The sequence below is a fragment of the Ruditapes philippinarum genome, unplaced genomic scaffold, assembly GCF_026571515.1.
Source record: "Ruditapes philippinarum isolate M1 unplaced genomic scaffold, ASM2657151v2 ctg629_1_1_1_1, whole genome shotgun sequence".
Classification (NCBI taxonomy): domain Eukaryota; kingdom Metazoa; phylum Mollusca; class Bivalvia; order Venerida; family Veneridae; genus Ruditapes; species Ruditapes philippinarum.
In genome coordinates, this window is record NW_026858135.1 from 300,989 (window position 1) to 328,131 (window position 27,143).

Genomic DNA, 27,143 nt, shown 5'->3' on the forward strand with positions numbered 1-27,143 from the left:
CCGGTATATTGTATTAGTACCACGCAGAATCTAGTTACCAAATATTTACGGAAGTTTTTAAATCCCCCGGGGAACATTTTACAGACTTTCTTCGTTTTAATTCGGAACGATCGTTCAAATTGATTAAAGGGATAAACGTCCTAACGCGTTATTTCTACTAAGAAGATAAAAAGTGTAACTTTTAACAGCATGAGGTAGGGGTTAAGAAATATCTATAAAGTTGTATAATATTCCATAAGCGTCCAAGAGAAGACCAACCGCATAAGCGTCCAAGGAGAGACCAACCGTTAAACAAATACAAGCGTTTGTTTATTGTTCAATTTTCAACAGTCTGATATACAGCATAATAATAATAATAATAATAATAATAATAATAATTATAATAATAATAATAATAATAATAATAATAATAATATTAATAATATTAATAATATTAATAATAATAATAATATTAATAATAATAATAATAATAATAATAATAATAATAATAATAATAAATAATAATAATAATAATAATAAATAATAGAATTGCATCAACAACAACAACAAACAAACAAAAACTGCGTCGCATATTAATACACAATGTTTGAAATTATCTTAGTTAAAGTGGTCACTGCGTCTTTCGATGCCATAATATTTTACAGTCAATATTTAGCTATAATTATGATGGCGGCATGTTTCAAGAAGACTTGACCATCAGTCGCCATGATATATCATATAAAGTGATCATGTGATGTTATTTCTGTTTGTATATGGACATATGCACCGTTTGTTACCATGTATTATGATGTTGACATGCCATCATGGACTAAAGCCATATTTGCACGAAGTGAATTGTCCGCCTGTCTATATGAATTTTTGCACAGACTTTATTTGAAATGAGTTAAGACATTTCTAAATATGTTGTATGCATTATAAAAACGAAGTTTTACAGAAATCATAATCAAATTTTAATACAAAATGTTTTTTGTTTTAATTAAATTTTTAATTCTTACTTACTAAATAAGTATTTAAACTATACATTAATGTAAAATATTTGTCATGCTCATTTAAAGGGCAATACGCACACTTATTGCCTCTTAGAATTTAAATTTAAATATGAAATGAAATAGAAAAATATTGTAAAATTATATATTTATTTTATTAAAATTGACATAAATTATTTATAGGAATATTGTCTTTTACGAGTCAATAGTTTCCATAGATTTTCTTGTCTCTGAATATCTATTATGTTATTAAATTAATATTTTTAAGTATGTTCATTAATTAGATAACAAATAATTACTTTTTTCGTGTCTTATTAATTATTTTACATTCAAATAAATATAAAAATTGCATTTTCACCTCACGCATGTATCTTAGATAGATTTTTTTCTTTACAAAAAATGATTTTAGTGTTTCAAAACATAAAAAGATACAAAACTATTAATTCAGAGCTTGTTAACACGATGTTTCCTTCCCTGACATCAAACATTTCTTAAAATTAATTATACAATTGCCGCATAGTAAAATAATGATAGGTCCGCGCACTTTGAACTATAAACTTATCTTAATTGACTTCTCTATGTAAATTCTAACACTGTCACCCCTCAATCATATAAAGTTACAGAAATAAATCTTGTCCCCCAAACTGCCGGTTACTTATGGTCAAATTAGAGTATATTGATAAAGAGAGCAATGTTACATCTATTAATTATCCGAAAATGTGAGACTCAGACGCGGTCATTTAAAAACATGATATGTTTGAGATGTAAGGACATTAAACTGCCTTTATTTTGAAGCTAATCTGTCATTTATGAAAGTAAAAAATAGCACTGTTATTAAATTATTCATTAAAGGATGTTTAAGCGTGATCTATGGTCCGGCGAATCATCTGAAATGTACATTTAAACAGCAGTTGTCTTGAAGTAAATTGGTTACGAAAACAAAAATCGCAAATCTCGCAATTTCGTACACGCGCTCCTTGTTAAACGAAATGATTTGGAAGTAATGCGGAAATACTAGGTATAGATCAAAATAAAAACATCAAAACGTTTTCCTTTTTTGTCAATAAAAGTGGATTTAGAAACCCTGTAATAAGGATGCAATATAAATCGGCTAAATGCCCATTATGCGGTCCTTTTGAAGAAAAACTTGACATTATTCCTGTAGTTATTGAATAAATACATTTAAAATTCTTGTTTCCCTCTTTTCACAAGAGAATATATAATAAAGTTTACATTATATATTATAAGTGTTATCAGATAGTTTGCTAAATAACTTTGCGTTAACGGAACCGCACTTCTGATTCGCCGATGCGAATTTTATCTTTTCCCATGAAAAATGTAAATGAATTATACGGCTATTGAAATCTTACAAAAATGTGACAATTGTTGGTATAATGATGATACTATCTCACCAAAGTTATAAAAATATTGAATTTTATGTCGCAATAAACTTTTGATTGGCAGGGCGATGTAGAAAGAGACAATTTTATTTCTTAATAATAACAAGTTAACATGTAGTGGACATGTTCCACCGCTTGACATTTTATGACGTGCAAGTATGCTTGTTCCCTTCGGACACATTTTATTATTTTTATTTTTATAAAAAAGAGTTCTTGTTGAATTTAAATAATGCATTAAAATTCATTCTTGTTTTCCAGTCAAGAAAAATATAATAATATATTTTAGAATACGCACCGGAATATACTGTGTTTTTCGTGTTAGCGCTCAAACATCCAACAAAGTCTTAACAAAATATTTATTGAAAAAAATCTTATCACTGAAAAAGACAGATAGAAAAGAACTAACATCTAAAGGTAAATATTTATTTTCTTCTTTTGTCTTTTAAATTTATGAGTTTCATTTTTCACTGTTTCCCCTGATCCACGTTGTGTCTCAATTAGCAGAGAAAATGCCGAAGAATTAATAGATCTCTTGAACACTACAGATAATTAATTTAACCATTTTGAAACGATGCCGATGATTTGTTTTAATGTCCAACACATTTTCAAGATTTTATGGCTTCGCAATTTTCAGATTCTGAGCCGGTTAATTACAACATAATGTACTGTAAAATATCTCCACGGGGAAGCGCGGTTTCGTCTCGCTGAGAAATCCGATTGGTTAGGCATTGTCTGTGACTCCGCCCACTAACTTGTAAGACGATTAGGAACGAGGTGAAAGTTCAAGTCTGAGAGAGTTTGTTCTATATACTCTCGCCATACATCAAAGTACAACAACAAATACAAAATGTTGTCAATTTAGAATAAGCTTATTAGTGAGTCAAATCTTTTGATTTTAGTTCGTTTTGACTTGACAAACTCGCAAAAAGTAAACGAAATAAATTTATGTTATTTTTTTCCGCAGAGTTGTGCCAAAGTGAAACTACCTTTTTCATTCAAAGCTGGACATAATTAAGAAATGGACATATTTATACGGTGGTATTAGCTAAGGATACGTTATAATTGACTTTTATGATACCTAGGCGAATTTGGAAAATAATTTTGTCAACACCTTTGACAAGTTGCTGTCAATAACTGAAGATATATTAGTGATTGGTGATAGTTAGAAATATTTTGGATGTGTTGAGCAGATAATGAGCATTACATGTATACATCCCGGGGGCCGGCGAGGGTCGTAACCGCATTGGACATCAATCAGTTGTCACTGAAGGTGATTGTTGTACATAACGAAAACACGTTCCATATTGACAGGTACTAATGATTTGGATGAGTTACTGATTACTTTATTTGAAAACAAATTTCTAAACAAATTTATCTTCTGTGCAATTTTTCAAGAGTGGAGTGAAACAAATTCTTAAAAAAACAAGTGCGGAAAAGAATCGCGGAGCCAAAACATTTTGGATATTTGGATTTAAAGACTGCGTCCAGTGTGTATAGATAGTTGGGACGGAATAATTTTTTATGTTTTATTGACCACCTTTAAACGAAGGCGTTGGAAACAAAGCTGGATTTCCGCCACCCAATCACGTTACCAATGCTGCGTATATTACCGCCGCCGTGGGATTTTCGCATGATGACGACGGCGAACGGCGGACACGACGGCAGCAGTTATTGCAGCGATAAGTATGAACCTTTGCGAAAATTGTCTATGGTGCAAGTTCAGCCACCACGGAACCCGAACAAACCTTTCACATCTTTTGGAATAAATGATATTTTAAGTCCAACTAATGGTTGTAAATCAAGTGTTCATCATCAAAATCCGCGACATTCAAATAAAAACTCTTCAGAGAAGAATCTCAGCAATGTTCATTCACGTCATTCACTTTCAAAACATGACAATTCTAGAACTACCCGAACGCCCGTGCCGAGACATGGTCACCATAAACATAGAACAAATCAACCAAGCAATCCGCAAGTTGGTCTGGCGGCGTCTTCGCGGATTGTACGACCGTGGGATGCTTCACCGACTCCCGGTAGAAATTCCGAGGCTTCGTCGGAGGCGGACGAAGAGGAAATAAATGTTGACGACGACGAAGAGGAACCGTCGGGAACCTCGTTAAGTCTGAAAGATGTATCACCTCTTGATGCGCTGATGGAAATGGCGAACAAAACTTTCCAAGGACTTGAAACGTCCGAAGCGGCCGGTAAGAATTGCACTATAGCTGTATCATGTATTCATATAATATAAAATTCAAAATATATTTCCAATATAATACCAGTTTGCAAATTAATGAAATAATCTGATTTTTGAATTTGTCACGTTATTAATAAATTGTACCACTCATTCAACATAAATTCGTAACAGATTTATAAAAATGAATACTAAAACATTAATCTTTGGGAATGCTAATGATAATAATAACTTTATAAAAAAAGATTCTTAAATTAATAATATGAAAAACGATATATTTGGTGATATTGAAAATCATTTCATTGAAATTACATAAGATAATGTTTTGTTATCAAAATTAAATAAAACAATTAACATCGTATAGTTTCATTTTGATATTTAAATGCAACAAAATAATTCATATACAAGTATTAATAATATAAAGAAAAAAGTATACATTGAATAAGTAAAACAATTTCTAGAATTTATTATACATGTTGCTCATATCTGCATTACAAAACGATTCCAATTTGTGCAAACATATATTTTGTATGTATACATAGCGAAATGAATAATATTAAAATTTATTAAAGATATGCCAAATTGAAATATGAATCTAGAATATTTTGTTCTATAAATATATTGGCGCCAATATATTTTACAATCTGTAGAATAAATTCCTTTTAAATATTACCTGTAGAAAATGTTAGTAAGAAAGTTATATAATATATTGTGTACTATGTGAACACCAATATATAACACAATTGAAATTGATTAATTATTTTCAAGAACAATTTTAACTAAATAATTAAATAACAAACATATCATAAGTAAAATGCAATAAATATAAAGATATCAAAATATACATCATTTTCATGTCACAAAGTTTATTTTAGCGCAAAAACATGTTTAAAATATGTTTGATATGTTAATATTAATGATTTAAGTCATTTGCTTACAAAAAAATGGATAAAATTTATATCTTTAAATATACATATACATGCCTTTAATGTTAATAAATTATATCAAAATTCATTACCTAGAATAATTCTTATTAAAATAACTAATCGAATGTACATTGTTCTTTTTTTTTTGGAAACATATATTTGCATTAAGTAGACAAATAATTTTCAATACTTAGAATAAAAAAAACACATACACAAGAAAGTTTCATTGAAAAACCTAGTAAGGAATCTTTATTAATTTTTTCTTGTTTAATTGAAAGCAAAAATTTCAAAATATACGTTTTAGTTTTTAACATTCAGATATCTCAAAGGAAGAATTCATACCCTTCTTTTAAACTCGTAGAAGAAGAAAATGAAGTATGCATTAGATTTTGAGAGGTTTTTGGAAAGGTGTGAAACAGTTTCCTGTTTCGACAGAGAATCAATCTAGCTATCGAGTTTAAAGACATATTTATTAGCCGTTTTATTTGTCTCTCAAAATGAATTTCACGAAACCGAAAATTGTTACAAATCATATTAGGAAGGCAGAGATAATTTATGATCACCCGGCGTTTGAAAAGAGAAATGATCCATTTAATGACGGAGTGTGTGTAATCTGTCCCTAAGTGATCTTTAAGAAATCTTCAAAATTAATACGAGCGAAAATAATATATTGTGTCTGTTGAGGATTATATTTAACTATACATTGTTGTTATATTCTTTATGTGTAGCTTATACCACTTATAGATGGTACATTTTTACAATGAACGTATTTTCTTTTAATATTAAAAAAACAGCAGGGACGGTAAAATAAGAATATTACTATTAATAAAGGAATATCACGTGAAATCATATTTGTTGCTAACATTTAACGTTTTATTTACTCTGCTAAATATATATTGAATTTGCTATGACTTTGATTAAAAAAAGTCAAATATAAAGGTTAAATGGAATTTACCCTGCATTTTAATTATGAAAAAAGTCAATATTAGGGACCTACCAGCATTAAAGAGTCTGGTCAGACTACACGGACGTGCAGGCTATCATTGGTCTATAGCTGGTGGCACAGGCTGGTCGCTTCCGGTTCAAGCTGGTTAAGGGTTGTTCCGAAGCATGTTAATGGCATTAGAAAAGAAAATTGTTCTGTCCTTACAAGGGGTAGTACGACGTAAAATAGTCAAATATTCTTCAAGAAAATTAAATGAATAAAGAAAAATGTTTCTCCATGATTGCAAGAGTTCTGATTAAAATTATTAAATGTTATTTTACATTCTTTGGTAACTCAATCTACCACATGTATTTTATTATATACATGTACATATTATATTGAAAGTAAATGTAAAGAATATATAATTTCAAGCCAGGCCATTTGTTTATAATTTGAACTTTTTAAGACTACACATATTAAATAAATGAAAAAAAAAATATAAAAGAATACGTGATTTGATACCTGAAGCGTCAATAAAAGAATTCTGACTTAAGTAAGTAAAAGTAAGGTAAATATTTTTATATAATGGCATGTGTTTGACAATTTACAAATAACTATGGTAAATATTTTAATAAACATTAATATGTAATGTGTCGTTATTCCAGTGTTAATCGAATTAAAATAACGTTTAAACCGTTCTAAAACAACGCGATTTTTGCGTCGCTAACTAGTTCACTTACACAGCCTTGATTAGTTTATTTAAGTCTTTAAAAATGCAATAACGATTTAGAATATAACAACAATTAAATTGTGTATGTCTTTGCGGCTCTTTTTAAATCTGTTTATAAGAAGAAAAAAGACACATAACTATCAAATTAAGTGTCTCTGCTAATGTGATCAATAAAAATTTAATGACTTGCGTTAGATACTTTTAAACATTCCTTAACGTGCGGCTCATCGCAGAAATAACAATTTTATCTATGTGTTACAAACGTTCGCCCGGAGCTCTGAAAATCAACAATTTGCAAGTTTGACGATAGTTCTATTCCCCCAGGGACCTTAAGCTCGATCACTTATTCATTTAGATACTTGTTTGCATCTAAACAGAAGATAATAGTCTGTATTGTGTAGATTTCAACTTAAAAAGTGCGTTCCTCAAACGGTCAATCTTACAATGTCGTAAAACTTGACAAATTGCCATTTGCCAATAGCCGAATGTATACGCCCAGTAGGTGGTAAATTGGTCTACTACATGGTTATCATTACGCTACGTAAAATAGATCTCTGTGTCGAAATAAGGATTTTATTCAGAGTTAACAATTAAAATAATGAACATATTTGTTATCGTATTAATATTTTATATAAATGAATACGCTTATAAATAAATATACAATAACAGTTTATGTTATCTATAAAATGAATTTATAATTTTATTTAAATGAAAAAAATAAGCTATAACAATTTTGAACATGGAATCTCGACCTTTTCTCAGATCAGGCTCACATCAATGAATCTTCTTTCCTCTTTTTTTTCTGGAAGACTTTATCAGGCAGCATGTTTATGACTTTGTTTGATAACAAGGTGTAAATCATTAAGTTGCATAATGAATTAAAGGCAGTTCAATGAGGCGTTATATTATATGACTCTGATATGGTTAGCAGTGACTTTATTTACCCATAAATTGCACGCTGTTACAAGCTTCACGGGCGGTAGTGATTTTATTAAAGAGAGTTCAATGGAGATAAGAAATATATGACAAAACAACAAAAAGATAACATATTATAACGCTCCATATGATCTAAATTGGGTGTGAACAAATACATGATTTTTCTTTTTATCTTTTATACAATTCTTGAACGCATTCATTCATACATTCTATCGTTTGTTCGTTAATTCGTTCGTTCGTTCGTTTGTTCATTATTTATTCATTCATTATTCATTCATTCGTTCGTTCGTTCGTTCGTTCGATCGATCGATCCTTCCTTACTTACTTACTTACTTACTTACTTCCTTCCTTCCTCCCTTCCTTCTTTCCTTCCTTCCTTCCTTCCTTCCTTCCTTCCTTCTTTCCTTCCTTCCTTCCTTCCTTCCTTCCTTCCTTCCTTCCTTCCTTCCTTCCTTCCTTCCTTCCTTCCTTCCTTCCTTCCTTCCTTCCTTCCTTCCTTCCTTCCTTCCTTCCTTCCTTTCTTCCTTCCTTCCTTCTACTGCATACTCAATTGCCTAATCACATATCCATTATATTCAATCAATTTTTATGTGTTTAGTTATTAAAAATAATATATTGAATATTGAAATAATAATTAAACAACATACATTAAGAATAAATATGTAAGAACAGGTATATTCGAGAATGCGACGTAACAGTTTATGCAAAGGCAACGAGAGGTGCATAAAATGTTCTCTATATTATACGAATTGCACCATTATGCAGTAAAAGATAAAAAAAACTACAATTTTTCTACGATGTTGATACAAAATGCGTCTTATTTTATAAAATTGATACCTTCCGTTTCTGGAATTGTCGTATGGCTCGTGTAATTAGTAGAGAAACATTAAACAATCACTCATCTCAATTTTTTGGCGCGTAAACATAGCATTCGTTACCGGTGATACGTGATATCTGCTTCTGTGTGAGAATGACATTCTCGGAATTGCACGGATCTGTTTAGCGCGGTTTTGGCAGGTTGCGCTAAAAGATTAACGCGGTTGATCACACGGAGTCTAGGTATTTTTCCTGACACTGTTTTCACATCAAAGAGATTTCTAAAATATATACATTGTACTACAAAGTCTATCATAACAGTTTTTTTTCCGAAATATATTTTCTGTATTTTTTCCCCGAAATATATTTTCCGTATTTAACCACCGTATTCTGCGCTTAAACTTTTCATTCTCAAACTAAAAGCCCACTTTTTTTGGAAATTCTGAAAGGTTACATGCATGTAACGTTTAAACAACTTTTTAAACTGTTCTTAGCTACAATTTTATGATTCATGTTTAAACTCTTTATTTTTTCTTCTAAAATATGAAAAATCTGTGAAGTGAATTAACAACATAAACAGACCACTTGTTTCAAAATAATTACAACAAGTTCTAAGTAGAAACGCAATGATATCTTTCTTCTTTTCAAGCTGCAGACTGACGGGCAATTTCTTTCAATACAAATTACATTTCCTTGCATTTAGTTTCAGATTCCAAACTTAATTTTCCAAACAGTATTTGTATCATGTTACCAGAATTTCCAAACAGACTCGGAGCTTTTTTTAAAGCTTTATGTTCTCTAGCCGCGTTTAATCTGTGCGCTCCCAGCATGCACGAGATACAAGACTTAGCAGAATGTTGGTGGGTTCAGAAATTACTTGTTAATTTTCTTAAATGGGTTTCACACCAGGGTGTGCGGCAATATATTTCAAACCTACTTCAGTTTTTTCTCCGAATATCTAGTTAACTGGGGTGCATTGCGCCAAAAATGCTACTTGAAATTGAAGTAATTTTCTAAATGTCTATTTTCATTACATATGCCGTAAAACATCAAGGACAACACTGTGAGGAAAATGGTTATAAACTTGTGTCATTTTTGTTTAAAAAACAAGAAAACCATGAAATATATGAAACTAAAACGTTGTTGACAAAGCACATAGGCTGATTGTAAAACGTTGTTAGGCAATTTGTGTAAAACTGTTTCAGTAATTATACACACAATTATGGTTGCTGTATCGCAACCACCTGGTCACTGACTCTTAAAAATACTAACTCTCACACAAAAATAAGTAACTTTGAAAACGGAACAACCGATAGCAAGCTATCTTTCAAAGCATTATAAAAAAAAATCGAAAATCTTACGATGTGTGACAATTACGAAGACACCCCACTTCCGTTTCCGGAAAACATTGTTAGAGACAGTTGGAACAAACGAAAAAAATACAAGTAGCTGGAATTGTCATTAACTTGAGAACGAGTAAATTGAATCTTGTTCGTCTTTTGAAGTTGATAATAAGACATAGCTGATATCTCGAGGTGGCTGATTAGAATAGAGAATCTTTCGACAGAGAAATTAGCGGCCTAATCACTTTAACAAGTAATGTTTATGGTAAATGATATCTTATGATCACCGGTTTGTGAGCCGACTGAAAATCATTGTGAAATAATCAAATTTAGAAGCAGTTATCACAAGAGATTGATTGCTTTAACAAAAAAGACGGAAAATGAATGAAACTAAGCTTGCCAAAATGCATTTAAAAACCCTGATTTCGCGCCTGTTCTAGAACTGACGTCTGTTAAAGACTTAGATGTGTTCCACATGAAATAATGAATAGAAACTTTTTTTATCTTTGTGGAATAAAATTGTTTAATCATTCCATTTTCGCTATTTATTATTATATAGAATAATATTGGAACTCTGTGAGTTGTTCATTTGTACCAATTCTTATTCTATAAAAAAAGTCGACATGTGAAAATTGGTTATATTTTCGATGCGAATAAGTTTACACGAGGTTGATTATTTGTATATTTCTCTTACATTGATACATGCAAACCCTTCCTTGTGATCTACGTGTGAACATGGTAAGATTTTCGATGCGAATAAGTTTACGAGGTTGTTTCTTTCTCATACATTAATACATGCACACGCTAAATCATGAACTAATCGATATAATATCATGAACTAACCAATATTACACAGACAAAAAGTATCTCTTGCCATTGGTGGAATTGTTAATTGACAACAATATATTCTCATCGTAAGTTTTAATAACTAAATTGTACCTTTGCATATTTATATTTCAACAAATAAGTTTTAAAATGGTTTGAAAAAAATTATAGATTTACCGATCTGTTAATACATCAATAAGGCATTATTTTATTCAAATTTGCTGAGTAAAAACTGAATAACAAGCTCCTTATTAATAGATTAAACATAGTTTCTACATTAATGCCCATCCATAAATCTATTTGTTAAAGCTTTATTAATGAAAGAGGAGAAAGGTTTCAGTAACAATGTTAATAGTTTTAACATTAATAATCATGTTAATATTGGAAATATGCTATTCCAAAGCATCGTCAATTCATCATGAATAACTATTATTCATACTATAATACTACCATTATTATTATTCACAACAAAATTGTTATTATTATTATTATTATTATTATTATTATTATTATTATTATTATCATTATTATTATTATTATTATTATCTTTGTTGCAGCAAAACCTTATTATACATATTTGCATTACATCAATTTATCATTTTGCCAATCTTTTTTTTGGCACCTAAGTAGATAAATAAATATAAGTACTATCCCATATCAGTTTTCCAAATTAAAAAAAATAGTAACATGTGATATGTGTGTATATTTGCGATATATGTTCTCCATATTGTTTGCAATGTACATGCATATCATATTTTATTAATAAAATACTGTTTAAACTAAAAAAGCAAAGAAGCCTCGGTTATGTGAGATCATCAGTAAAAAATTAACTACTATACAACAAACAGTAGTGCAATTTAACAATGTATGGAATATAATTATATGACGTGTTAACTAGCCAAGTTAAACGCTTGTTTCTTTGCTGCGAAATCTTTTTTTTTTCAAGCATGAATACATTAGGTCAGCAGATGGTATAAATGTCAAATATCTTGTAGGTAAATTAACAAGGTCGGCGTTTGTACATCATAAACTATTATCAGCTGTTATGCCAATATGTAAAAAATATGTTATTCCTATCAATACATATGATATATGCTTTTCAAATTCACATTAGCACTCTGTTGTTAATAGAAACCGTTTCATGTATATCTTATGTAGCCCTACTTGTTGATAAGCCTCAACTTCACGATAAAGTTGTGTTCCGCTCGTTAATAGCTCGTTCTTACCACCCTACCCCGCGGCGCTAGGCGCTCCCCTGGGGCGATACCGGGCGATTATATAGCACTTAGTCTGTCTGCGTACAGTCAACGTGAAAAAGATGGAGCTGATAAAAACAAATGTAGCTCTTTATCAAATTTTAATAGCTGACGGGGAGAAGCTATCCAGTTTAGAAGTTTGATGTTAAAAAGAGTAAATTTCCACACGATACCCCAGAATCTATGACATTTAATGCATTTTGTAAACTTCGAACGGCGCCATTATATACTAGTTATCTACTAACACGTTTGTCTTAAGATTAAATGGGACATAAATCTTATATCATCAGCGAAACTCTAAAAATTGACGTTTAATCTGTTAGCCCGAATTTTTAGAAACATTTTACATAAAGATTCCATTTCTTTTGATTAGTCGTGACGTTATGATTTTATACTATAGAGATTGAATAAGCATACTGCATGGTGACATTTTTAAGAAACATTTTGTATGAAAACTGTCGCTTTAGGTTTTTTATTTATTTATTTATTTATTCATTCATTCATTCATTCATTCATTCATTCATTCATTCATTCATCAATCATCAATCATTCATTCATTCATTTATAATTATCGTTCCTTTTCTCATTTAGATATATTCACTCTTTTAATCGATGTAAAAACTGACTAAGAAATTACTAAACTAAACAAAAATCGAATTGACTACTTTTGGATGTATAAAAACAACAGTTTGAAAGCGATTCAAGATATATCTGTCTTTAAGTAACATAGTATATATGAAGGCATGACAGTTTATATCTATTTAACTGTTATTTGTCTAAAGGCATATCTTAATCAGTTACTTCCGATCAGTATACTGATATATATGCGTTTATATCACATCTTAAGGTACAGATCAGCTCATTTGGCAAGGTCATTTTGTCGTCTGTTGTCAAGCATTTAGCGGGAAAAAATGGTGCACATGGTCTCGCGGAAAAAACACGCTTAAAGATGGTCAAAAGATATGTCGGCGGTCAAACTTTATGTCAAAATAATGATGTTTTGTGGTGCCTGATTGAAGAGCTGCTAATAAACTTATTGGGTCCTGATTTTGATCGCTGTTAGTTGCGATGACTTAGCGACTTTATGTGTAAAACTTATACTACTCAACATTCATTCGTGCCTGCTGTATTAAGTCTTAGAAATTTGTTTCGCCTCATACTTAAATTTGATTCGAAATAATGAAAATGAAAACTTAATAAAAACGCTTCAAATACAAAAAAAATGTTAAGTCCTTTTTCTAAAACACGTAAATGTACACATGTATAGATCATTTTAGTTACAAACAAACATTTTTTCGCAAAACTCTTGCACAATACGAGATTTGAATGAAATGACCAATCATAATCTTTATTCTTACCGTTGAGCGCTGATTGTTTTAATGGTTGACATACATCACCAGTGACGTTCAATGCCAGTGTTACCGAGACCTGTCTCTGCTTGCTTTCAGTTTCAATAATTTTTGTTGTATTTCTACTTTCTAATTGAACAATTCATTATTCAAAATACCTTCTTACAATTAGGTATTAACTCAAAGCTCAAAAGTTCGTTACAAAAACCTTAAACGTCGAAAATGTTCGGTTTTGTTTCAAATGTATACAGAAATGGCGTTCATGTCTGTATTCTAAAAGTATTTTTTTTCCAACCAGCGTTATATTTGTCATACAGTATACCGCCTCTGGTGTCAGATTTATGGCGTAGTGGTCAATTTTACAAGATTGATAGATTTATTGTGGTCATTTGTCCATCTTTAATGTTATGGGTAATTATCACGTGAAGACATTCTTATTATACTAGTCTGTGTATACATCAGAAAATTTGTTGACGTCCAATTACATTATTATTATATCTCGTTCATTCCAATCACTGTTTATTGTTTTTTACGAGCGGCAATTTGTCTCGAAGGGTCGATGTACATAAAGTACTGTACAGCTTTAATACCGTTCTATCATGTATAATTGATATAAATATCACATTACATGTTAATTAGAGTAAATGTTATTCCACCTACAGATAATAAAGATAATGGAAAAAAGCAACGCAAATGGAATAATACACCAACAAACAGTAATTACATAGGCCAGGAAATATAACAAATTAAATGTGAATATGAATATGAAATAATTTATAATTAAATGAACCATCAATGAGATTTTTGTTAAATAGTTATTAGATCTACTTATTTGGAAGCTGTTCCATATTTTACCTTGTTAAGATCTACGTGAAAGAGAGCGCTGTAGATTTCCGAAAAAAAAGAAAATAGAATGATCTTATTCAACGCATACTATACGTGTTTGTTTTTCAACTGTTTCGAGACTTTGCACAAGTAAATGAAATAACAAAGTAATAAAACATGGTGTTTTGTGGTGTTAAAATAATGTTGTATGGCTAGCATGCATGGTGGAAGTCTGTTAGGCTAATATTTTCAATGAATCAAGTTTTTTGATACAAAAAGAATTAGTCTTTATTAACATTAAAGGGTAATTAAATGCCCTGTTAAGGCCATTTGCTAATTTTCTTTATTGCTGCGCGCGACGATTGTTTTATTTAGCCCAGGTTTTATTACTCGAAAAATTCGTGCTGGAGAGATGTATGAAACCATGCTTCTCAAATTGATATGTCTTGGCAATTTTGCTTATTATAATTTCCCATTGTTAACACATTAATTGAGACATTAGGTTTAACTTAGACTTAATTTTATGACGTTTATTTATTTTGTGATCAATTTGTATGTTTATTCTCATGGTTTCGGATTATTTTGAAATCTAGTATAAAGTGCTATGCTATAAATATTGTATAATGTTTAAAGGAAATAAACGTATTATAATGTTTACGACAAGGTTTTGCTGCAGATGAATTCTTTGTGTACATGTAACTTTGGCAATAATAAGTCATATAGATATAAAGATGTTAAAACACAGCTGTCGGCAGAAATATACTTATACAAATGCTTTATTTCTTGGCACTTATTACACTTTTGAAGCAATTGCAGTGCCTTTAATGTAAAGTACCTGTCGCAATATGTATTGTGAAATTACAATGGCTTTGAAAGCCTAAGTCGTAATTGTGTAGCATATTTAACGACATTCTTTCGGGATTATTGTCAAATAAGTGTAATCAACGAAAATAGAAACTTCACGTCATAAAAATTTTGAAAAACATCTGGAATTGACAACTTTTACAGCATCATTAACCAAGTCACGTGATGGCTTATAAGCAACTCGCATAATTAGCATGATTGTAGAGGTGCCCTACGGGTGCTCCCCTGATTCCAAATTAATAGTTAATTAACCTTGTCAGCTCTTCAAATATTGGAGGAAAAAAAGTATCTATCTATCTATCTTCTTCTTAGTCGAGCTTCGTCGTACTGATTTTAAACTTTAAATTGCCAAAATTTGTTAAATTAGTATAAGTAATTATGCTTAAAATTCTACTCTTTATATCAAGTTTGTTCACATTTCTAAACGTCGAAATCATTTCGTACGAAGAAAAATAGTAATAATGATAATTTTTTTTTTTTAAATATCTCTGATTTATTCCAACACGTGGAAAGAACGCTCTCTTCATTTTAATTATAGACGTAATTCGCTAACAGGCATTTTATGCGGCAAACTCTTTCATCTTTTTATTATAATTAGCTTGAACAAATTAATAATGATAATTTCAAATATAAGCAATATCAATAAATATCGCACTCCTTGCAATAAAATATTTTCTAAGTATGCAAAACACCAGACTTTATAGTATTATATTGTTCATTAATATTTCATCGCACCTCGAAGGCAAACATACACTTATAATGTAAGTGTTGTTATTTCGTTTTCTATTTTTTGTTATTTTTGTTATTTTTCCTAAATATTTATTAAATTAAATGATATATTAATTATTGAATATGATTATGATAATAATGCTAATTGTAGACGATTTTCTAGATGTGTGTGTATGTCGTATAAACGCAAATTTCCAAATCAGAAAGATATATTTCATTGATATATATTCATTCTTATTGCACTATTTCAAGTGAAAGAAGTAATGGTAATTCTATTTTTGTCTTCTTTTTTTCTCAATATATAGAATCTATTAACTAATCACAGAGGGTTCTAATATTCTTATATTTTTTATTATTTTTTTGTTAATAGCTATTATATTTTTTTTGTTAATAGTTGCAAATTTTGTTTAAATTCTATTTGGTTTAAACACATTTATTTTAGCTCGATTGCGAAACAAGTTCTTGATTTTTTTATTAATCACTTTCGAGTCCGCTTCCTGGAACAAACCAGTACTGGTGTCATATGAAGAAACATGGTCGTGACCAGAGTAGGGCTCGAACGCATGATCTCTGGGTTGAGAGGCAGACACCTCAACCACTAGAAATTTTATTTTACTAATATACATGTATTACACATTCAAATAATGCCCAACCTCTGGAGAGCGACCCTCTGTACAGAAACAGAGCAAGAACCTCTGTACAACAAAACTATTTTTTCCTTTAACAGTAGGACTTGACAATATATTTAACCTCTATAGAGCAAAAACCTCTAAATAACGACCGAACTATTTGTCTTCTAACGGTTGTTTACCAAAGGTTGATGCTCTGCTGAGGTTGAAGCGTACATGTATTATAAGAATCGTAAATTTCTCTGTATGTTTAAACAAGATGTATATACTTTGGACAAGGATAGAGGTTATCAGGGGTCATCTTACACTGAAATGACTGACGTTTAATTATCCATGAATTATCTGCAAGTGTCCATCGTTTTGAGATCAGTCTTAAAAGTATGGCAAATTGATGTAGATAAAAACGATGTTCTTGATGAACTCCTCTTGCAAAAAACCTAGTATAGACCTATAGCTAAAGACGGTAATTAGAGTTTTGATTTATGGCAAACAGTTAACATATTCCTTTGATGTAAACCGTAGAAAATATTAACTTACAAAAATTGAAATAGTTTTTCCATTCCATTCTTTGAAGTTCATGCGATAAATCAACTTACAAAAATACTTTTCAAACCCTCGTGTTTCGAGTGTATCATTTTCTTAAATTAAACGACAATTCCACATGGATCTTTCCGGCAGAAATATGAAAAAAATATGTCTGTATATATAATTACGATTAAATGATGCTGAAATGCATGTTTTCCCGTATTGCCATGATTTCTTTTTTGTATACAGAGTTGCATGCATTTTTACGTTCTATTAATTAAAAGCAGGCGTTTTTATCTGATAAAAAGTTCCTAATGACATTCTAATGTTTTGAGTAATGTGTAAATTATGAGCAGAAATTCGTCAGGGAATTTTCCTTCCTAAAACTTACATTTTGTCTATATTCTATTTTTACAAAACTCTCGCTATATGATCAGTCGTTAGATCTAAGTTTGAATCATGAACAACATATTTTTCATTTGCAATAAGGAAGAATTTTGTAAACAAAAATATGACGAAAACGTTTTTCTTTTATTTTATTTTTTCATGATATGTACAAACTTGTAGTACATACTCTAAAATATTATATCATGTTATATACCATACATACACGAGCATCTTTTTTCTCTCCTAAATTGTCTTTCAATTCCACATCATAAACAGAATAACCCGTATCAGACGGATCCTTATTTCCTTGAATTATTAAATTTCTGAGAAGTTATTAGCCACCGCTCCGTGCTATCATAACTCATACAGAAACACGCAGACACTTCATCAATTCCCCATCTTTGGCTTCCACTGATCCCTCTTTTCGCTAGTTTTGTTACAAGGCGAGTAGTTTATGGCTCTTTGGGGTGCAAAGAAACTGTCGGATTGTCTGAAAAACAGTAGTTCACGAAAAGCTATCAAATGAATTATGGAACGGCTGTAATTATACCAATAACTGATCTGTTTATAGCTTTGGTCGCGGAACACGTGTTTTGCCCATTTACCATGTTATTCATAAATTGTCATTAATATAAAAGTAATAGCTATGAATTTTCTATAATTATCGCCCCGGTTCTTGGCAATAGACAGGCAAATTTATGACGACTTCTCTGCCAGGCAATGCCTTTTTAAAGAAAAAAAAAGTTTTGTCCGAAGCGCACTTTGTCTGGGCATATGGCATAAATATTTCAGTCTTTGAAATCTTCATCAAAGGTTTTTTCAATGGTACATCTTGGCTTCACCAATCTACAGTATTTAGAAGTATTAATTATTGAAACTTTTTGTCTAAATTATTCTAACAAATGATATTCAAACCAGGGATAATGCGTAAAAAGAAGACAAAAACTCTAAAGATGAAAATGATGCGAATAAATATGTGTGATATTTGAGAGAATGGTGAAAAAGAAGAGAGCATGGAGTCTATGAAATAATGCAATGTGATAAATAATACTAGGGGGACGGTGTATTTATATGAAAAAATGCAACAAGTGTGCCTTAAACTTTGACAAACGAATTTAAATCGTTTAACCTGATTGTCAAGCCTTCAATTATTGTGTGACAGAAGTTCAATTGAAGTGTAAATCGACGCAGACGACTTATATAATGTAGAAGTAACATTATTATTATGACCACAATGGTCGACACTGTTTACAAGTAGTCTATCAATCTAGCACAATGATCCCTGGGGCCCGCTCCCTCTTTTTTACCACGATCCATTAAATTAACCATTTCTAATTTATTAAGATAATCTCTAATCGTTTATTACCACCCTTAATATGTCATTTTTACAAGACATCTAGCCACGAGACGAGCGATCTTTCAAGATTTTTCAAAGATACAAAAACGTATTGACAACCTTGAACCCAAAGGGGGGTAACTGATACTTTACCCCGAGGAATTGAACTAGCGCCACCCGCGGCAGATGGCTGTACGGATAATTATTAGGAGGAATCTCGGAATGGCTAAATTTGTATTTCGTTACAAAGCATTATTTGAAATGAATCACGGGTTTCAATGTCTTAAATTGACAAGGGGGTGGGAGACGCGTGAATCTTGTTAGAAATGAGGGAGAATCGCACTTTATTAAATTTGTAGGACATCTCGTGTAGTCTAATTATAGCAGAGTTGACACTGTACGGGTCGTTATTAATTAAGACGGACCATTTAGTTAGTGAACGAGCTCTAAATCGAAACACGTGTTACAATAATCATGTAACCACTGCACACAATGTAACACTGTCAAAGGTGCACACTATTTACCGCAGAACATGTGACATTGTTATTAGGCAGACCGAGGATTTGAAATATTTATTATGAAACTAAAGTTTAAAAAAATGCACTTTATTATATGTATTAACATCTTTTACTACCATTGATACTGTGCTATGCACAATGTTAATAGTTCTTTGAATTTTCTATTAAATTAATATGCATTGTCAAAAAGTGTGTTGCTCATATTACCGGAAGTGTTTAAATTATCTTTGTGTTTTTTTTTGTCCGCGAAATGCTTCTATGATTTTGTCGATTAGCATTTATTATTAGCATAAGAAATGCTGACTTTGTACCTTGATTGTTCTTATAATTTTAACAAACAAACCGAACATTGATAGAAACTTCCATGGTCGTATTGATTTCATTATTATTGAATAAGAAGAATATATTCCGAAAAAGATCGCACGTGTAGTACCAAAAAGTTATCGAATTAATTACGGGCAAGTCTTGTTAGCAATGGAAGATCCACGTAGCGTGCTCGATTGATGGAAGACCGGTGTTAGGTTAATATGCTTAGAATGAAAATTTGACACATAGAATGCTAGCATCGCTTGGTTGATAGATGGGTCTAATTTTACAATGTCTCACAACTAACAGCTTCATTATCCAGGGTATGTCTGCTAAGTCTTTGAAATAAGAAAATATATTGCCGATTATTTGTAGTAGTGAGAATATACCGCGAGATAATAGATTTCACGTGTTATGACGTACTAACATAAATATAACGGTGTGTAAACTTTCACGACTGGCTAGTCGAAATAATATTAGAAACTGTTTCTTACTTCGGTTTGGATAATGTATTTGTCCATGGAATAAGCTGCGGCCATTATTTGTAAGGAAGGTGCATTATTACCATCACATCACGTAACTGTACGGAAGTTCGATTTTTCATGATTTTCTACTTTTTATGTTTCTTAGTGTTACATCTGATAAATAATTCGCTCAAACGTTTTATTTATTGAATGTTTGCCATCGGGTTTAAGATATATAAAGGTTTAGTGTGTTTGAAATACTTGGTGATTTCTGATGCTCAGCGAGTTATAAATAAATGATCAAGTTTATGACGTCACAGTTAAGTCTGCCACCTGCTTTTGCGGCCATATTATGACTCTCTTATGCTCTTTTACTCACAGTCTTTATCTGGTGCAATGATTTGAAACATTTAAATGACTAAATTGCATACTTGCTCACTCGCATTCAAGAATAATAGTGTAAATGTCGCGAGCGTTGTTTCTTTTTCCAAAATTACCGCCCTTTGCTTGCAGAGGACGAAAACTTTGAAAAAGAAAACCACATCCTATCTTCTATTTAAATCTGTAAATAAATATTAAATTTGAGTTATGTAACTATATCTTCTAAATAAAACAAATGATTTCCAAGTTTTATTTCTTCAATTTATAGCAATCGCAACTTTTCGGATAAGAACTGTATGAGTAATCGGAGAGGTGTTCCGAATACGTTTTATAGATAATGGCGGTGATTGATGAGACATACGTTAATGATGTAATTGTGAAAGTTATATATGATAAAACAAGATAGTTAACAACATTTCTAACCTCACATTGACAGATGGACATACTCAATATAATTATCCGTCACATATCACACAAAGTCGGCGGGGGGGGGGGGGGGGGGCATATATGAAAGTAAGTTGTCTATCATCTTTAATGAAATTAAGCAAAAACAGGACGCCGTAATTCAATTGCAGTGTTAATCAAATTCTTACAAGCATGCTGACATTGCTGACGTCACACAATAAACAAGAGCACATATTTTGTAATCATTTTATTGTTAAAACACAAAAAAATGTGATAATAAATAAAACAACAACAAAAAAAGAAATATGACAAAATTATTGAGTATAGGCAATAATACAAATTAAAGTATTAATTAATATTGTCTTAATTTGCTAATTTGAAATCTTAGGAGGCGGGGTTGGGGGTACAAGAACTTTTAGGTTCTCTCGTATGAAATTTTTGTTAGAAAAGAAAATATATTTGTAAGATAAAAAATATGAACGTGTAAATTTATACATGACACATTTCGAAACGGGAGATAATAATATGATTGATTACGTATACGTTAAAATGGATATCAGCATATTATTACGTTCTTAATAAGTTTCTAAGTAATGCATTCTGCTAAATATATAAAGGGAGGTAATAAAAGAACGAGTACAGTTTACATGGTGTATCAAGTGTTATATGTTTCTGTATATCAAAAGTATAATGTAGCAGCCACAATTATTCAAATGCAATATTGGTATGGGCCTTTAACATTGTAATAAATTTGCGCGATTTTTTTTATCAGTTTAATCATCATAATTAAATACAGGCCAATCAAACAGGAGTATAATTTGTAGGTACTTTACACCAATTCTTTGGCGTTTTTTATGTTTTTCAATAATGATACAGGTTTTTGAAGTATGTAATATGTGCAAAATGACGAACTTAATTTCTTACTGCTCTTCAAATAATAATAAACAATTTCGCCGCGAGGCTAAATAGTAAAATAAAAGAGCTAAAATGTTGCCATGCTAACAAGTTATGTGTTATAATAATGATTGCCTTATGGGTAATATTTAACGACCTTTTTATGTCATTCATTTTATTTTACGACATTCAATTGTGCATAGCAATTATAGAAGGAATGTTAAATTGTTGAAAAAAAATGTAATGGAAATAATTGCCATAATGAAGTTTTGTTTTTAATTCAAGATCCCTTGCGTTTGTCTAACATTATGCATGTTTATTTTTTGTGCACATTCAATTTACGTCATATATATGCATAAATTATAGATATTTCTCTCATTACGTACTTGATTATATTTGTATTCATTTCATATGAAAATACCTCACTACAGAAATAATCATCATACTAATTATTATGATAATAAATAAAAGTGATAATTATATAATGATAATAGCATGAAATTCGCCTCAGTTTGGTATTTTTTTGCATTGACTGTGCGAATTAAGTACGAAATAAATTAATAATGATATCATTACTGATGGTGATGATAATAATAATAATAATAATAACTATAAAAATAATGATAATGACAATTATAATTAATAATTATTTATTATTATTATTTATTATTATTTATTATTATTATTATTATTATTATTATTATTATTATTATTAATTTACAATAATAACAATAATTATATTAAATGACAATAATTCTTTCGAAAATCAGGTCAATATTTAGCTACTGAAAAAGCTTATTACAAATCGGACCTATATAATCTGAGGAGGTGTATAGATAAACACTTCATTTGCATAAAATTTGCATAATTTCTGCCTGACAACGTTAATATATTGCCGCGTCGTTAAATATATTCTTAACTGATCACATAGACACGAATGTATCAATGGGTTAACATTACCTGTAACAGGAGTAATTAATATTTGACTAATTATAGACGCATAGATAATTATTGTGACAAATTACTGATGACAAAATATGAAGAAATGTAGTTATGTCAATTTGCGGTTTCGATTCACATTTCCACGTTTTTTATGAATATAGATTAAAGCTAGTATATTGTGAAAATATGTTATAAAAGTACTTATTGTAAAAAAAACATGCATTCTTTTCAAATACTTCACAGGACCACAAATGCATGATCAAAAGAAAAAAAATAGAAAGAAAAAAAGATTCGATATACTTATTCAATATCTTCTAAAATAATAAAAATCATAATGTAACATATTATTACATTTATTTTAATCTTCTTCTCTGTCATTCATGTCATAAAAAAACAACAAACAACAGCAAAAAACAAAACACAAAATAATCTTAATAATGCACAAGGATAACTGAAAAAGAATATTTTAAATTGTAAATAAATTTAAAATGTTTTTTTTTATTTAATTGTTTTTTCTTTGCAGATACAACATTATGTTAAATTGATGTTTCATTTTCTCCCTTTTTTATTTTTAGATGCGAAGAGACGAGAACAGGCTGCAATGTTTGGTAAACACGCGAATCCAAAGAAACGCCGGAAGTCGAGAACAGCGTTTACAAATCAACAAATTTACGAGCTTGAAAAAAGATTTTTATACCAAAAATATTTAACGCCTGCTGACAGAGATGAAATTGCCCAAAATCTTGGTCTTACGAACGCACAAGTAATTACATGGTTTCAAAACAGGCGGGCAAAATTAAAACGTGACTTGGAAGAATTGAAAAATGACGTAGTAGCAACCAAACAACTTTCAGTGTCCGGATCGTCTGACCACGATTTAAGCATAGATTCCGACTCGGATTCGCCAGATACATACACGCGCCCTGCCCAGCATAGCTCGCCAAAACGATCCCGAAGTGAGAGTAGATCTCCCGAACCAGGACAAATTGTGCCAGTAACACTTTACAAAGACACCGGTGCTGAAGTTAGAAGCGAATCAGCGGATGAGATTGTAGTTGACGATAAAGATGAATTTGAAAAGAAAGAATCATAGCTGCTTTATATTAAGGCTAAGAAAAACCTCCAAAAAACGTTTGAGTGATTAAAGGTCAAATAGAGCTGAAAACTGTAAAATAAAACTATGATAATTCAGCAATGATAACATTTAAGATATCATTTAAGGAAACACACAAAAAAAATGAAACAACTCGACTTGGCTGAATGCAGCTTACCACTACAAACGTATTACGTTGCGTTCATTCAGAATAAGAGAATAAGACATAAAATCTTTGTGATAATTTACTATTTTTGTTAAATAGTCACACACGTCTCGATACACAGGGTATACTTTACAGAGTGTCATATAGTAACATAATGTGCTTAAATTGTAAAAATGATTGAATGATTGAATTTGACAGAGTTATTTCCATTATAGATTTACGTTTAAATTTGCTTTGCGCGAGTTTTCAGCAACATATTTTTCGTTTATGGTAAATGTGTTTGGTGAAATTATCGTTCTGTTAATGCTATTAAGACCATTCTAATATTTAGGAGGGGAAAAAAGAATGGAATAGAAAGTGCATTTGAAAAATTAAATAAAAAGCCACTATTTTTTAAATACCTTTATTAAACTTTTTATTAATTTCGTTTATTTTATGCCGTTTGATAATTTAATTTGAGAGTTTGAATTTCCTTTGTTTGTAAATGACTTTATGATACCTAATATAAATTTGGTTTTATTTAGTCTCGAAGGATTTCAAGTTGGGAAAATTGTAAAAAAGAATTGAATTTGTATTTCAATGCCCAAATAGAATAATCGTATATAGAACAATAAGGGTGAAATATACTTACTTAGAGTCATTATACAATTGTTTAAGAAACACGAAGACCTTTGTCAGTCATTATTTTGCATAATATCGCCACCCCCAAATTTATCTGTACAATGTACAAGCATAATTATCTCTGTTTTTAAAGATAAAAGTGTAAAAAAAGGTTCTAAAATTGAATTTAAACGTTTGTTTTAAGTTTTCTTTCAAATGTTTCTGTGTACATGTAAATATCTATCTCTGTTTAATCAGAAATTGTTAATTTCTCTTAATTGGAAGATTTGTAATTCAATTTTTACATGATTTACTTCAATCTAAATATTTATTACATCATAAGATTATGACAATTTTGATATTACGTTTTACTTATTTTACATATGTAATTATATTTACGGATAACCAAAAGAAAATTGGATTTTTTTTTATCATATAAAAATGCATTTCAACGAAACAATTATCAAGAAAATATTCGTTTTAAAGATTTTTTCTTCTATTGTTTATTTTATCTTTTTTACGTTTCAATTTTCCTGCGTACAGGCAGCTCAAATTGTATAAAATTATTATATTTTTTATTATTTCAAGTTTTATCAAGTAACATATACAATGTTAGAATATCTTTTAACAGTGAGTTAGAACACGTGTATATCAATATGAAAATAACTATTAAATGAAAATATGTATATATGAACATGTATATGTACTTGAATATATTTGTAGAATAACGAACTGTGTGTAAATGCCGAAATGAATGATTGTTTATGAAGCCCTTTTCGTTACATATTATGAAATTGTGTTATTATATATATATTATTGTCCCGAGAACCATGTCAGAATATTACATGAATAGAAATAAAATTGAAACAATTGAAAAGGTCATTGTTGTGTATATATACTATTTGATGATAATTCATGGTGATACTATAATTATAATAATTTTTGACAAGTTATATGGCCCTATTTGAACGGTTATATTGCAAACCACTGTTTATGTACGACCATATAACCTGTCAGAAATATTTATAACGAATTTACAATGCAGCAAACATCTTTTTTAGAGAAAAAAAAAGAGATTTTTTTCATAAATAGGCAGCAGTCGTGTATATAAATCTATATAAAGGTCACGATTTACCAATTAAAAACGACGTATAAAATGAGTTTACGCACGTTTTAAAGGTTTAAGGAATTTTGTTCATTATTTCAAGGTCAATATACATGGTCCAAAATAGTCTAATCCATATCAAATTTTAAATGAATTGTAACGCATTTAATATTTTGATTCTTTAACGATTGTATGCATGACACTGCTCTTCTAATTCAATGCTCTTGAAAAACAACGGTCAAGGAGAACTGTTTCCTTTAGTGTTTGGATTAGATATTTCATTACATGTATTTAACTGCATATTGAAATATATAAAAGCGATTCTTAAAATGTTATGTCGTTTCAGCGAGTCAATATTTTAAACAATTGGAAATAAGTTTAATCATAGGTGATTTCCTTGGTAAAAAACTAAAATCAATTATCCTTGATATTTTCTCTGTCAATTTTTTTTTTGAGATCAAAATAAACTTACTCTGTTACAAGACTTAAGCATGTTGCCGACTTATTGACTTTAAATATCATTTTAGGTCTATTTCTGACGGACAAAGCGATTTAAGATCGATTTTTGGGCAATAAACAACTTAACTGAAACAAAAACGGTTAACTCAATTTAAACAGCCATAATTCTCGACTGGAAGAATCAATTTGTTGTACCTTTTAAGGAAAATTAGAACTCAAACATATCAATTTGCTGGCCATAACACAGCAGTAGCTGGGCTAATATAGCGTTCCCTATCATTATAAGAACACGCCCATTCTTTGTACTGTCCAAATGTGCATTTAAATTTATACATTTATTGTCGTCTGTCTATTACATAGCGGGCTTTATTGTTCACTAATGGGCGTTCCACGACGGGTTGGTGTATTCCCACAAATGCGTCTAAACCTGTAATTTGAACATATTAGGGCCGATTAGTTAGGGACTGTCGAGTAGAGGGTTAAAGGTCAGGCCCACTGGTATATGATCAGACACTTTTTGCAACGTAGAAGCAGAAGGGAAGTAACTGCGGTAAAAAGTAAAGACATATTCATCATTATTGTAATATAGATAACAGTATAGTATGTAAAAATGTTAATAATTTCGGATTTCACCGATTTCCAACACTTTGTAAATATTCAAATGTTAGTAAATGGCAACTAAGGACCTGTATCTCTTACAGTGTCATTCTCTTCACTACAGCATAACCAAAACCTTCACAAAACAAATCATTTGCAAGGCTAGGGGGTAAGGCGAAAGGCTTAAGTTATGAAATACAATGCCATTTGTTATTTTTTCCATTTGTGGTTCTAA

General features: G+C 30.4%; 1 protein-coding gene across 1 annotated transcript; it reads left to right on the plus strand.

The window, feature by feature from the left end:
- Positions 1-3,196: 3,196 nt before the first annotated feature.
- On the plus strand, positions 3,197-25,179 carry LOC132752221 (transcription factor LBX1-like). The gene is made up of 2 exons (XM_060742530.1): positions 3,197-4,590; positions 23,464-25,179. The coding sequence occupies exons 1-2, from the start codon at positions 3,981-3,983 to the stop codon at positions 23,979-23,981; spliced, it is 1,128 nt and encodes a 375-aa protein (XP_060598513.1). The 5' UTR covers positions 3,197-3,980; the 3' UTR covers positions 23,982-25,179.
- The last annotated feature ends 1,964 nt before the right edge of the window (positions 25,180-27,143 follow it).

Coding starts and splice junctions, on each gene's coding strand:
- LOC132752221 (XM_060742530.1), top strand. CDS start 3,981: ATGCTGCGTATATTACCGCCGCCGTGGGATTTTCGCATGATGACGACG. Junction 4,591..23,463: donor TGAAACGTCCGAAGCGGCCG/GTAAGAATTGCA, acceptor TTTTATTTTTAG/ATGCGAAGAGACGAGAACAG.